At 33.8% G+C, this 13,145-nt stretch overlaps 1 protein-coding gene across 1 annotated transcript in view; it reads left to right on the top strand.

Moving 5' to 3' along the window:
• Positions 1 to 2,225: 2,225 nt before the first annotated feature.
• LOC126821985 (fibrillin-2) overlaps positions 2,226 to 13,145 on the top strand; it is a 52,177-nt gene continuing 41,257 nt past the window's right edge. Inside the window, exons 1-12 of the mRNA XM_050550687.2 lie at positions 2,226 to 2,369; positions 4,755 to 4,835; positions 5,171 to 5,332; positions 5,836 to 5,949; positions 6,563 to 6,685; positions 6,924 to 7,028; positions 7,892 to 8,008; positions 8,436 to 8,542; positions 8,708 to 8,868; positions 9,436 to 9,547; positions 10,642 to 10,831; positions 11,409 to 11,574. Coding sequence (XP_050406644.1) covers positions 4,784 to 4,835; positions 5,171 to 5,332; positions 5,836 to 5,949; positions 6,563 to 6,685; positions 6,924 to 7,028; positions 7,892 to 8,008; positions 8,436 to 8,542; positions 8,708 to 8,868; positions 9,436 to 9,547; positions 10,642 to 10,831; positions 11,409 to 11,574 — 1,409 coding nt within the window. The 5' untranslated portion in view covers positions 2,226 to 2,369; positions 4,755 to 4,783. The remainder of the gene's footprint in view (positions 2,370 to 4,754; positions 4,836 to 5,170; positions 5,333 to 5,835; positions 5,950 to 6,562; positions 6,686 to 6,923; positions 7,029 to 7,891; positions 8,009 to 8,435; positions 8,543 to 8,707; positions 8,869 to 9,435; positions 9,548 to 10,641; positions 10,832 to 11,408; positions 11,575 to 13,145) is intronic.

Raw genomic sequence — 13,145 nt, 5'->3', positions numbered from 1 at the left:
CGATTCTCCTTTATTGTTTGGTGACTTATTGTATGCAAGGTTGATTTCCGCTCATGTCGTCATAACATTCCTGTTCGATGGAGAGAGAGAGAGAGAAATGGGGTTTAACGTCCACTCGACACAACTAGGTCATTTCGGGACTAACATATGGTTTAATTTTATTTCAATAATTCGCTTGCGCATAGGGGTCTTTAGCAGTGGGAGGAAACCGGAGGACCCGGAGAAAACCCACGAGGTTGGCCTGTTCGATGGCTTTCGAGAAATGTTTTGGACAAATGTTATTGAAGAGATAGTTTTGGAGCAATGTTTTGCAAGATTTGTATTCGGAGATTTGTAATTAGACATTTGTTGTTCCAGATTTGTTTTTCGTTGTAAGTCTCTGATGAAATGTAAATGTAGGCTAATTTTTGATTTTCTAAAATAAATTTTATCTTTATATTGAAATACAATTAAAATACATTTTACAAATCTGATATTACAAATGTCTGATTTGTAAAACAAATATTGATTTTCAGACAAAAATGTTAATTTTAGTATACAAATGTCGAAATACGACAACAAACGAAGAAATAAGAATTAAGGACTAAGAATTAAGAAATAAGGACTAAGAACTCTGAATAAAGAGCTGTTTGGTTTTCCATGCCCATAAAGGTGTGTTGTGGGATTAAATCTGTAAAGATCATAAATAACAAAACCAAAGGAAAGCAACCAGGTATAATTAATTGTGTCTTACATACCCACAAGTCATATTTATGATACACGGTTTCAGGATTACACTCGTTTGAACGCCAAGTAAAATATACGAACAAAATAAATGGACTAAAAACATGTTCTTAAATAATAGGTAGGTGATTGTACATTGATGGTTTATCAAAATATGCATTCACTAACAATACACCTATAAATAGTCATCATTAGTGCCAGGGACAGATTTATACTTTTGGTTCTAATCAATTTTACAATCTGTAATAAAATTGAAATATAGTTCTGTCGATCATGACGTGAATTCAAATGTGATATCTAATGGCATTTAGTCGTAGCCTTTCTACGGCTGTACAGTAGAACGTTAAACCCCATTTCATTTCATTGTAATGGTTCGAAATATTGCAACTCGTATGGAAATTTGTTATAATAATTCAATTTGTCACGGGATCTACATTTTACTAAGTAGCGTTCAATAAAAAATGTTTTCAAAAACTGGATTACTGTGACAACGGTTAAGTTGTTGACTCTGTCAGAAGCTTGATACATCTGGAGTCAGGGTTGACCTAATTCAAAGGTTTTGAAATTATCTGTGCAACAGACCACAAATGGTGGCAGTAAATAGTGTCTGCTCTAACATCAAGGGTGTAACTGCTGATATCCCACAGGGCCCCATTCTCGGACATGCACTCTTTCTATTATGCATAACCGATACCAATATAAAATGACTGTGAAAATGACTGTTAACCCACGGTGCTATTTAGCTCACCTTCCTATAGGGTACAGATTAAAGGCGTAAACTGACGTAAACATCTTGGTCTTATCTTCCAGTCTAACGGCAGATGAGATTCCCTTGTAAATTCAATCACTCAAAAAGTGTAGAAACACCTTTACCATTTTTGCTCATTAAAATACCGATTAAACAGAAAATCATTAAAAACTGTCTATACCTCATTCATACTGTCAATCAGCCAATTAATTGTAATGTACAAACTATAAAATAATTTAACACCGGATTATCGCTCTGCTCTTATTCCATACAGATATGTTTTCCTATTCATCGAAATGATAATATTTTTGAATTCTATTCGACTTCTAGTGCGCTATGATAACTTACAAGGGCGTGGGATTTTCTTCCCGTCAAAACGGCAACATATTGTCAAATTAGGTGGTGTAATCCCTGAAAAAAGACACGCAAAGACTCCAACCATGACAATCGCGTCCATTGTCTGAATTTAACATTGCATTCCAATTATTACATAACCTTCAAGGAACTATCTCAAAACTATTTCCATCTGAAATCTTTTCTGATTTAAAATTAACTTTCTAACCATAATAAAGCAACAGATATTTAAACTAAAATTGATAAACACAAATTCCTGAATATCTATATTATTGACCAATAACGTAGCGTTTTGCATAATCGAAGCCTAATTATTTCTTTTCTGAAATGGCCAATGAACGCAAACATACGTTTTTAGGGTACCTACGTGGACAATTTTGCGTCGTGTGACTATTGTTATCCGTATGATGCTATTGTAAGCATCCACGGAGGAAGCCTACTGCAAATTTTGACAAGTATCGACCCAATAAATTGGCCAGAGGAAAATATATTCATATAATTTGTATAAACTTAGGGGTTTATAAAATAGAGAGTGCCTTTTCAGGTAGGTTTAAATTATTTTCTTCACAATTTTAAGGAGGTCGTTTTTCAAAAGAGTTTACCATCTACTTATGTTATTTTGGCAGTAACTTATATTCAATGTAATATTGGAGGAGATAATGTGCCCAAAAGTGACATTTCCGACTACTTGTCTTGGAATTCCCGTTCCCAAGGGAATCTGTTCAAAGGGCCCTGCTGTATGTCTCATTCCAAGAGAAATATGAAAGTACAATACAGTACGGCACTTTTTGTTTTTATTAATTTATTAAATAGATGTGTAAGAAACATAATATAAAAGACGTTTTTTCTGATTTCATTATTTTTCTACTTTTCTTATCTTTTCTAAAGTATGCGTATACGTGCGGCTATTCTTACTCTGTATAGAGCATCTGATACCACTTCAAATTTAAAAAAATGCTTCTTAATTTTTTTTATAATGATCTAAATATTAATAATTTGAGATTTCGCTGAGGGAGAGAAGGAGAGGACTCTGTTCAATTTTATTTCAATAATTCACCTGTGCTTAGCGGTGTTTAGTAGTGGGAGGATATCGGAGAACCCGAGGAAAACCAGCAAGGTTGAACAGGCGACCTACTTATTATCACGTGACTCAATGGCAGATCTTATGATCTAACGCGCACACGTTAAACCACCAGACCCCCCCCCCACCCGAGCCCTTTTTTTGCTGAAAAGATGAAAGATAAATTCAATAGAATTTATTCACCGTCAAGTGATATTAATGGATTCTATAGAGTAGGGCACCAAATATGGTGAAAAAATATCCGGGAATTATCAGTACGTAATTCCAATTTTATAAATGATTACATTCTCTGTGTGTGATTTTGACCCATGCCAACTACAATATTGTAAACGCTGAATTTCTAACAGCAATATCAGCCCAATGTTTCAGCTCCATTAAGATATGATGAAGCGAAATCCAGTTTATAGTACACTTTATGTTTTGTATTTACTTTCTTCTCGCTTCTTTTTCTTGACAGAATTTCTTCCGAGATGAAATTTCCGCCATTTTGATAGCATGTTTATTGTCGGATCACGTCATGATATTATAACACGCCTTCTTAACGTGTTTGCGTTGATAAAGCCGCCAGAAATTTTTTCCAGGCAAAATGCAAAAGAAGCTCTCTTACTTAAAGTAAAAAAAAACCCACCCACCCAGGATTATCATCAACAATAACCTGTTAGAACTGACAAAAACACAAACCATATGATGTAACAGATGTGATATATCTTCGTCTTGAAACAGACATTATACTAAGTGTATCGATAAACCTATAAATTCAATATCTTATGAACGGACATCGATAATAGGATTGGAGAATGTTATAACTGTTTAAATAATTTGACGTTTTGTCAATAGTTTAAATATATTTTACTCTCATTGCGATGAGTAATATTATATACTGCTGAATATATAGCGTAGGAGATCAGACTCGTTTTGGGAGGGGATGGGTGGTCGAATGGTCTAAAGCGTGAGCGGTTCGGCCGGCTGCGAACCCACGAATCAACACAGTCCCGAGGAATCCCGGCCCGGTCGTCTCTTCCCCGCTTCTCTCTCAAACTCCAAGACAGACACTTGCGCCGCGCTCTCGACAGTGAGTATCGAGACGCTCACCAGGCCTCACTTCCATCGCCACAGCCCCACCCCAAGCAAATCTATCCTCGTCGGCTACACATCAAATTGACTACGCATCGACTGCATCAAATATTGGCGGATATATCCGTAACTGGCGATTTGAAAAACTAATATAAAATTTGCGCAGATGGTATTTCCAGTGAAAGGATTTTGATAAAACATTAAAATGTTTTATCAAAATCCTTTCACTGGAAATAAATTATTAGGTTTTTTGTCAGGTTCCATTATATATGTGCGCGGGTGGCTGTGATAATGTAGGTATCTTTCAAGTTTTGCCAAAATCCTGCCATTAGAAATAAAATTATTGAGTCACACAATAAATTAATCATAGTCAGTAGGAGTTTGGCGAGTGACTGTCATAATGAAAGTATCCAAATTAATTCACAACAAGTAATATTATTTGTTTTTAAAAGAATCGACAAATCCGATTACAGTTTACTAATTAAATATGCACGTTAAGCATCGATATTCGAGGAGTGACTGTGATCGTAAAGATATATGCTCAGTTTTGACAAAATTCATTGCTAAAGAATTATCGAGTTTCAAAGTGTGAGACGGAATAGCGGAGAGATGGAAGGGTTCAAGGATGGAAAGAGTCAATTAATTGAATAGCTCTGTTAAGTTTATCTATTAAATACATAGATAATATCTTAATTGGTTTTTAAAATCATTTTTATATACGTTATATTCTCCGGAATAACCTTTTATAACACCTTTTATTATGTATGGTTCCAGGCGTTCACAGCTCATCATAAGAGATCAATATGATCTTACTGTCGCTGGTATTTATTATATTGGCTCCTGGAACATTTGCAAGTAAGAACATGTTTTAAACATATATTAATCTCGTATACATTGGACAAACAAAATTAGAGGTATTTTCTCAATGGAAACTTTCAACAACATTGGACAAACAAAATTAGAGGTATTTTCTCAATGGAAACTTTCAACAACGATTTATATTATATTATCGTAACTAAATAAATGACAACATTTTTTTTATTGAAAGTAATCCTTATCTCAAACACAATATATCGACTATGGACGCATTTGCATCAATAATCTGTAGACTAATTCCTTGCATATCAAGTTAGGCTAAATTTGTTTCTTGAATGATATAATTATATTAATGATTCTATTGTTTTATTCAGCCCATGCTCCCATAGCTGGAAACTGTTCAGAAGCTTACTTCTATTGTGATGACCTTGCTGATTGTGTAGAAGATACGGTTGCTTTTACGTTCACATGTGTATGCCAGGAAGGGTCTTCTGGTGATGGATTAAAAGAAAGCGGTCACACAGGCTGTGAACCCGGTACGTAAATGTTATTTTTGTCCACAGTTTCGTCATAATGATATGCAATCGCTTTATCATAACCCAGCTGCACAGATGTTCAGAAAATAAGAGAAAAGTATGGAATCTTATTTTGGGGGAAGCAAGGTATATTAAATCCTTCCAAAAAGTCAGTTACAGGTAGAATTTTTCATAGCTAATAAAATAAATAGCTAATAAATATCCCCTGAAATCCAGGTGCGCGCTAAATATAGAATCCTCACTTTTTCAAGAACACTTACAGCTTTGTTGTACTTTTGTATCTGGACTTGTGTCATGTTTGCTTTAGTGTAAAGTATCCCCAAAGTCCCACCCCTCCTCACTCTCCAGGCATATTTACGTCTTGATAATCGTTTCTCAAAACTTTTGCTTAGGGTTGTAGATCAAGAAGACAGGGGAATGTCGAGTGCAGTTTATGACAACCGGTATATTATTTCTAGATGTTATCGGTATGCACATATTAACAATATTTTCTATTTATGTAGATGCGACTACGTGTGGAACTAACGATGACTGTCATACAGATGGATTTTGTAACCCTTCAAAAAGTTGTGAATGTAAACCACTCTACAGAGGAGATGGACAAACAAAATGTTCTGGTAATAAATACAATGATTCTGATTTATTAACAGAACAAAATGACAGAAACAAATGCCAACAAATGGTTTAAAATAATCATATTTCTAAAAATTGAAAATACTTATCATGGATAAACTACTACTTAAATATTAACATGCTAATAAATTCAGAAGCAGTATATCCATATAAGTGTTTTAAATTTGTGAAATCTACTTCTATATGTCTTATAATGAATATTCATATTTTACTATTTATATTAATGAATTTATTATCCATTCATATCATTCATATTAATTATTTTTATTAATGGCTTTACCATTCATATTAAACTATTTATATTCATGGGATCCGCGAGTAAGACGCTGGTTCGCTAGCCAGGTGATCTCTGGTTCGCTCCCAGTGTTGGTCAAGAAAGTTCCTCGGGATTTTCCAGCCCGGTTTTCCCCACAATTGCGTGTCGATAGTCCGTCTTCATTATATTAATGACTGCATTATTCATAATTATTAACTAATTATATCAATGGCCTAACTTTTGTTATTATTTTGATGATAAACGGAAATTTGATTTAATGAGTTAAATAGTAGATATAAATGAATGTTTATCCAACCCGATGACGATATTTTGAATTGTAGATATAAATGAGTGTTTATCCAGTCCCTGTCATGCCAATGCTAACTGTAGGAATAATGTTGGTTCGGCTTATGAGTGTAACTGCAAACCCGGTTTTGCTGGTGATGGCTTTACTGAATGTAAACGTAAGTTAATGTTTAATCTAATCTAGATAATGAGTATTCAATTGGGGGTATACCTGGGCTAATGAGAAATTAAAAATACAGAAGGAATAAACCTCATATTTAAAAATAACTAAGAATAACTATTGAGAAATATTAAATATAACACCCAAGATCTATATGATGTAGGGACTAGAAAGAAAAGTAAATACCGGTCTTGGCTAAAACATAATTGTATCTAATAATAAACATTTATTTTTAGGAACATGCACTGTTGAACAGGATTGTCATGCTCTAGCTGATTGTACCAACAGTGATTGTGTTTGTAATACAGGATTTACAGGAGATGGTTTTGATCTATGTGAAGGTATGTCATTTAAGTTGCTCTAATAACATTAAATTTAATTTGTACAACTGGCAAAACATGAACAATTACAGTGATTGTTTGTTAATCTAATAATAATCACTATGAAGGGGTGTAAAAGCTGTGTATTCTACCATAATTATTATACAGTGATTGTATTTAAATAAGTTCAATATCTAAGCCTAATGTATATACATTAAAGGCTCAATACCACTCTTGTTGTAACTGAATACATGTAATATCATAAATATGTCCCAATCTTTATTCTGGTCAACAAATTGTACTATTTTAGAATATTTCAATTAATTGATGATACAAATTTCATCTTAACACACCTTATTTAAAAATTTTGAAAAATTCAACATAATGGTTTGAAACGTCTAACGTAAACCTTTTCAAATGAAACTTCAATTTAAAAATATTTTCGAACCCTCTGGACAAGTAAATTAGGATGTTATGGATAATTTACACAACAGGTAGGACACTTAAACATCTAGTACTTAGATAGAGATATTATTTATTTTCTGGAGCTTTCAAGCCAGCAAGCGTGTTATTGTCCCTTTAATGTAATAATAATCTTTTTATTAGGATGTAAAGACATGGTGCATTTTTACCATGATGATATACATAATATATTTACCCACAGCCTTTTCTAAATGTTTGTGTACAATTTTTTAAAAATGTAGATTAATTCATATACAAAAAGGAAAACAATGCATATTTATCTTATATAAGAAAGATACGCTGGAAACCTGTAAATATGTAACTAAACATTTAATGACATATCTATGGTAAGATACATCAGAAACCTGTAAAAACATATATAAGCTTAACATTTAATGACATATCTATGTTGTTATTCTAAGATACTGACGAGTGTCTTACAATAGAATGTGCTCCTCCTGGTAATTGCATCAATTCGATTGGCTCTTATGAATGTGGTTGTCCAAATGGATATACTGGAGATGGAACAACATGTACAGGTAAGACGATAGATTTGTTATTTATTGCGGAAGATTTAATGTAGGGTACATGTATGCTTGCCTTTTTTCGTGTCACACGCATGGGTCATTTTATTGTTTATCAAATAAAAATATCTCACGGTTGATAATGAGGACGATTATCAAAAGCTGTAACTGTTGATACAAATTAAGATGATATATCGCTAATGAGGCTATTTATATAATTTATAATTTTTATAACTGTAACATCATCTTGGTCACGGCATCGATTGAACAAATAGCACTTAATTGTTTATAGAATACTTTAGGCACAATAACAAAAATAGAAATTTCAAAACCTGTAAATCTTTCAAAAAGAAAAGTAGTACAAATGATATATTGTCCTTTTGAGAAAAAAATGAGGAATAATCCTAATTGGTCTACTAATTTCTATAAATATAATTTACAGAACTGCCTGCGAGCTGTGAAGAAATACGTATTGCTAATCCCGGGGCTTCGAGTGGTCAAACGTTTAAAATTGATCCCGACGGAACAGGTCCATTGAAAACTATGCAGGTATTATCATCATTGAAATCTGAAATTCTAAACATTATAATTTGTTAATAAACGACCTGTTATTAGCGAAATAAACTAACAACGAATTACTTGAAAATGTTTTATCATGTTATGAAACCCATAAACTAACGCCACAATAATATATCAATATTAATTGATTTTCAGCCAAAGTGCGTATTTGAAGACGGTATTGGTATAACTATTGTAACTCCAGTAACCACAGGACTTGTAAATATAGCAGATCAAACCATATTATACCAGAACGCTAGGGCTGAAGATATCCAGGGCCTTGTAAATATTTCTGAATTTTGTTACCAAACACAAAAGTAAGTGATCGCCTCCAGTGCCACCATATTTACCATATCAGTAGTATGTTGAGTGTATCTACGAGATATTTACTTTAGAAGGTTGGTGGGTCTTGTAACCCTAAATGAATTTTACTAAATCCCCTGGCAGGGCTACCGAAACGACCTAATGGTCCATTAAAGAGCTAAATCAACCCCTGCAAAAGTTTTCGTTTGGGGTCAAATGCTATATAAATCATTAATTAGATATTTGTTGACAAGCCAAGCCCATAATCAATTATATAGAACTTAGACTGGTTTTGATTTTCAGCAGATACAATTGGCAGTTATTGATATAATTTTAAAATGGATAATCGAGATTTTACTTATTATTAGTTAGCAATGACAACCGAGGCTACATCGTTCTTCAACCCGGTGATAACCCCGTTTAGAATGAAGTGATTTGACTGCAATTTTCAACATATTCTCGTTTCATTATCTTTTTTTGAACTATTGTATCGGGAACTGTCAGCTCTTTATCAAAATCTTACATAATGCATCTTTAAGGTGTAATAGCATAACCATTTCTTTGTAAATATCTCATTTAAGGGTAGCATGTTCGGCTGGTTACCAATTATTTGGAGGTGTAACAGATGCTGCGTGGACAAATGCTAATGGAACAGTATTCAATTCATGGGGAGGATCAGGAGTAGATCAAATGGTAAGCTCAGTAAAACTATGAATGCATAACTGCTCTTATGATTGCTATTTGGTATACATAGATAGCATAGACTAAAGCAACAAGATTGGTATTCTAAATTCAATATTGTCATGGTTAAAGATACATCCACACGAAAGTATTTATATAGTTATTGGCAATAAATGAAATGAAATGAAATGGGTTTAACGTCCTATTGTTCTGCTCCGAACTGGGCTAATGAAGACGGTCATATGCCATACCATGTGCTATGAGGGGAATTTCGCCCGGATAGCGGCACTACGGCCTACTTTTATATCAGATTCAAACTGTCGAGGGATCTTTTACGTGCACGCCAATGTGTACACGGTTTTTCATCCCATCCGAGCGACTAGAGAGCTGTCCTTGTCAGGCCCTCCGTTCTGCATCACCGACAAAGGGGAACCATACCGAAAATCAGGATGAACTTTCTCGGCCAATGCAGGGATCGAACACCCGATCTCCAGGCTAGCGAGCCAGCCTTTTACCCACTTACCCACCGTGACCCCCTATTGGCAATAAAGGTATGGCAAATTTAGTATGTATTGAAGATAGCTAGAGACACTCATTCTTACCAGAAAAACACCGAGTTTCCTGGAAAACACCAATGAGACAGCAAATTAAGGGGATCACTAAGGGGGTAGTATGCCTCTTGTTGTTTGCCTGAATAACGTATGGAGCGCTTGGTTTTATTGATCGAATGACTAGAGGTCGTGGAAACAATGAGAGACGGAAAGAGAAGCTGGCAGAGGATAACGACAATGTGTACAACCTGAAACGTACCCTCCCCTAATTCACGCCACGTGACAAACAAGGACGCTTAATGTTTAACATGCACATTACAGTTTGGGCTAGTTTTCTTCCAATTAAATATCTCCCGAGGAATTTAAAACAAACTTTTGATACATTAATTAGTTTGAATAGGTTTTCCGTTCAAATATATCATCAAATTTATGCAGCTTGTACTGTAAATGTATCTTTAAGGGATAACAACGTAGAATCAATAAATATATACCTACCTACAGCTGAGCTTATACATTTAAATAATATAAAAACACTGCTTACCTTTATTTTGTCAGTGTCCTTGTGGTCTCCTTGGGTATTGTACAAATGGTGTTGCTTGTAATTGTGAAGGCACTTCGAGTTCCAGTGGAGTTGATTTTGGCAAGATCATTGATCGTTCCATGCTGCCGATTACAACAGTAGCGTTTAACCCTGGATCAGCTCAATACCAAATATCAGAAATAAAATGTGCACCAAAACCAATAGGTATGTTAGCTTAACAGAAGACATTTGTATATTTATATTTGAATAAAAGTCTAACCTTGATTTACTATTTAGCACTATACAGCTATTAAGGCATAAACGGGTTTCCATACCTAATTTGGCAGTACAATTCACGAATAATAAACATTAAGTGCAACACAGCTATACTACACTACCGTGTTAGTCAGCTTACAAGTGCAAGACATTAGAGTAAGGAAGTGTGATTTTTTACGGGTTCTAATTAAATATAAACCTTTTGGGACTTACTAAACACCAACAAGAGCGTGTTTTGTGTTTTTTGTATTTTTCTTTTTTTTTTTTTTTGTCAATTATCCATAACTATGTCAATAATATGTGAAATCATTTAAATTTATATTTTGAATATGATGTGCATGTCTATAACGTTTCTTTCCTTGTCTATCACTATGGGCGTTATTGACAACAGACACACTCTGTGTGGTTCTTGTCGATTTATGTTGGTGATTAGTAGGTATGAATCTTTTTTTCTGTTGATGCCAAATTTGAGTTTGTTTTTTTAAATATTCTTAAATTAAAAAACAACATAATTATTTTTTTCTAGACATACGGAAGGACTGTGACGCAATAAAACAGGATGATCATATAAATGACAATGGACCACAAATTATAGATATAGATGGACCAGATGGACCTCTTGAACCAACTTTAGTTCACTGTGATATGACAAAATACGGCCATGTTGGTCTTACAGTTGTTCCCCATGATCAGTAAGTTCATATAAAATAGCAGTAGTAAATGAAGTTTATCTTTCCAATTCCGTATTAGCTGGCTCCCAGTTTTACAATGCCAATTACGTTTGATTTATTTTGCGGGGGTTACAAATATCTAATCTGCAGAATAAAAAGTCTACCTGTTGATTATTTTGAATACATGGAATTGCATACGTACTAGATAGTGGTTTGTGTCTAGTATAGTGTGTGTTAACATTTTGCAACGTGGGAAACTGCATGGGATTTCGGTGTTGTTTATGATATGTGGCGATCTGTACAAAGCTTAGGGAATTGGGTCTTTCACAAGTATTCTTAATTCTTAATAATGGTACAAAGCAATCGATCTTCATAAATAGTTATTTAGTAATAATAGAGGGAATAAAAGTATTGTGAGGCACATTATGTAATGAATAAAATCCGAAAACTGTCCATTATGTAGGAGAATGTACTTAAATTATAGCCTTCCTTTGTCTCAATAATAGAAAGTTCATAATTAGTGATAAATTTTCAAACTCCAAATCACCCCAACTCCCAGTCATTACAAGTTCTTATTAGTACTCAACTATAGGTTTAAATCTATTAGAAAATAAACATATCAAGCGAGGAGGATATGTTATTAACCCAGTCTAATTTATTGAAAACCAACCACCAAACGAAGATAAATTTGACACTGGGAATTTTACTATTAAAAGTGACTTGGTTTCGGACATTTCTAGCGAGGATGATAAAACAGAAAAGACTTGTGATCTAAAAATTCCAACGTATGGCCCACAATTAAATTCTAAAGATATAAACAATTTGATTCACCAAGAATTATCGAAGCAGACGGGGAACAAGACAAGATGGGCAGTTAATTTATTTTGTAAATGGAATTGCTTAAGAATGAAGAAGAAAATATGGACATTCTAAATATTAATAAGAAAAAACTAAATGAACTGTTAGAATATTTTGTGGCAGAAGTAAACAATGAGAATGAGGAAGATTTTACAAACCAAACAAAATATGAACTAGTTATGTATGTCAGTCCACCATAATTGGAGAACTAATGGTCGATTTGTCTCTTTAATGAACGATACTGTTTTCAGTGGAATGAAGAAAATGCTTGATGCCTAAAATGAAATTTCTCGTTGAAATTTTGATTTTATATGAAGGCCCATCGCCATTAAACTGTGTAAATGTGTTTGGTTATTATTATAAAATGTATGAACAAATTGATCACAACAACTACATTATTTCAATCAGAATAAACTATCCACTCTTTATAGCAAACTAACTGTCTATTCTGAACAGGTAACTGACCATTCTTAAAGAGTAAAATGGATAATTAGGTGTTCAGAATGGATATTTAGGGGTTAAGAATGGGCAGTTAGTGAGTTGTGTTGAGTTTGTTCAGGGGTTAATGATATACTTTTCCACATAATGGTCAATTTATACAAAAGATGGCGTCATAGCTATGATTTAATTTTGAAAGTAAATTCACAATTACAATTAATGGATCAGGGCCTTTACAAATAAAATTAAGTAGGTCATCCTTGTCGATCCCAAATTTGTTTTGGGATCTAATGACC

This window comes from Patella vulgata, chromosome 5, assembly GCF_932274485.2.
Source record: "Patella vulgata chromosome 5, xgPatVulg1.2, whole genome shotgun sequence".
Lineage (NCBI taxonomy): Eukaryota > Metazoa > Mollusca > Gastropoda > Patellidae > Patella > Patella vulgata.
The sequence above is the reverse complement of the archived record's forward strand: the minus strand, read 5'-3'. Positions and strand labels throughout refer to the sequence as shown.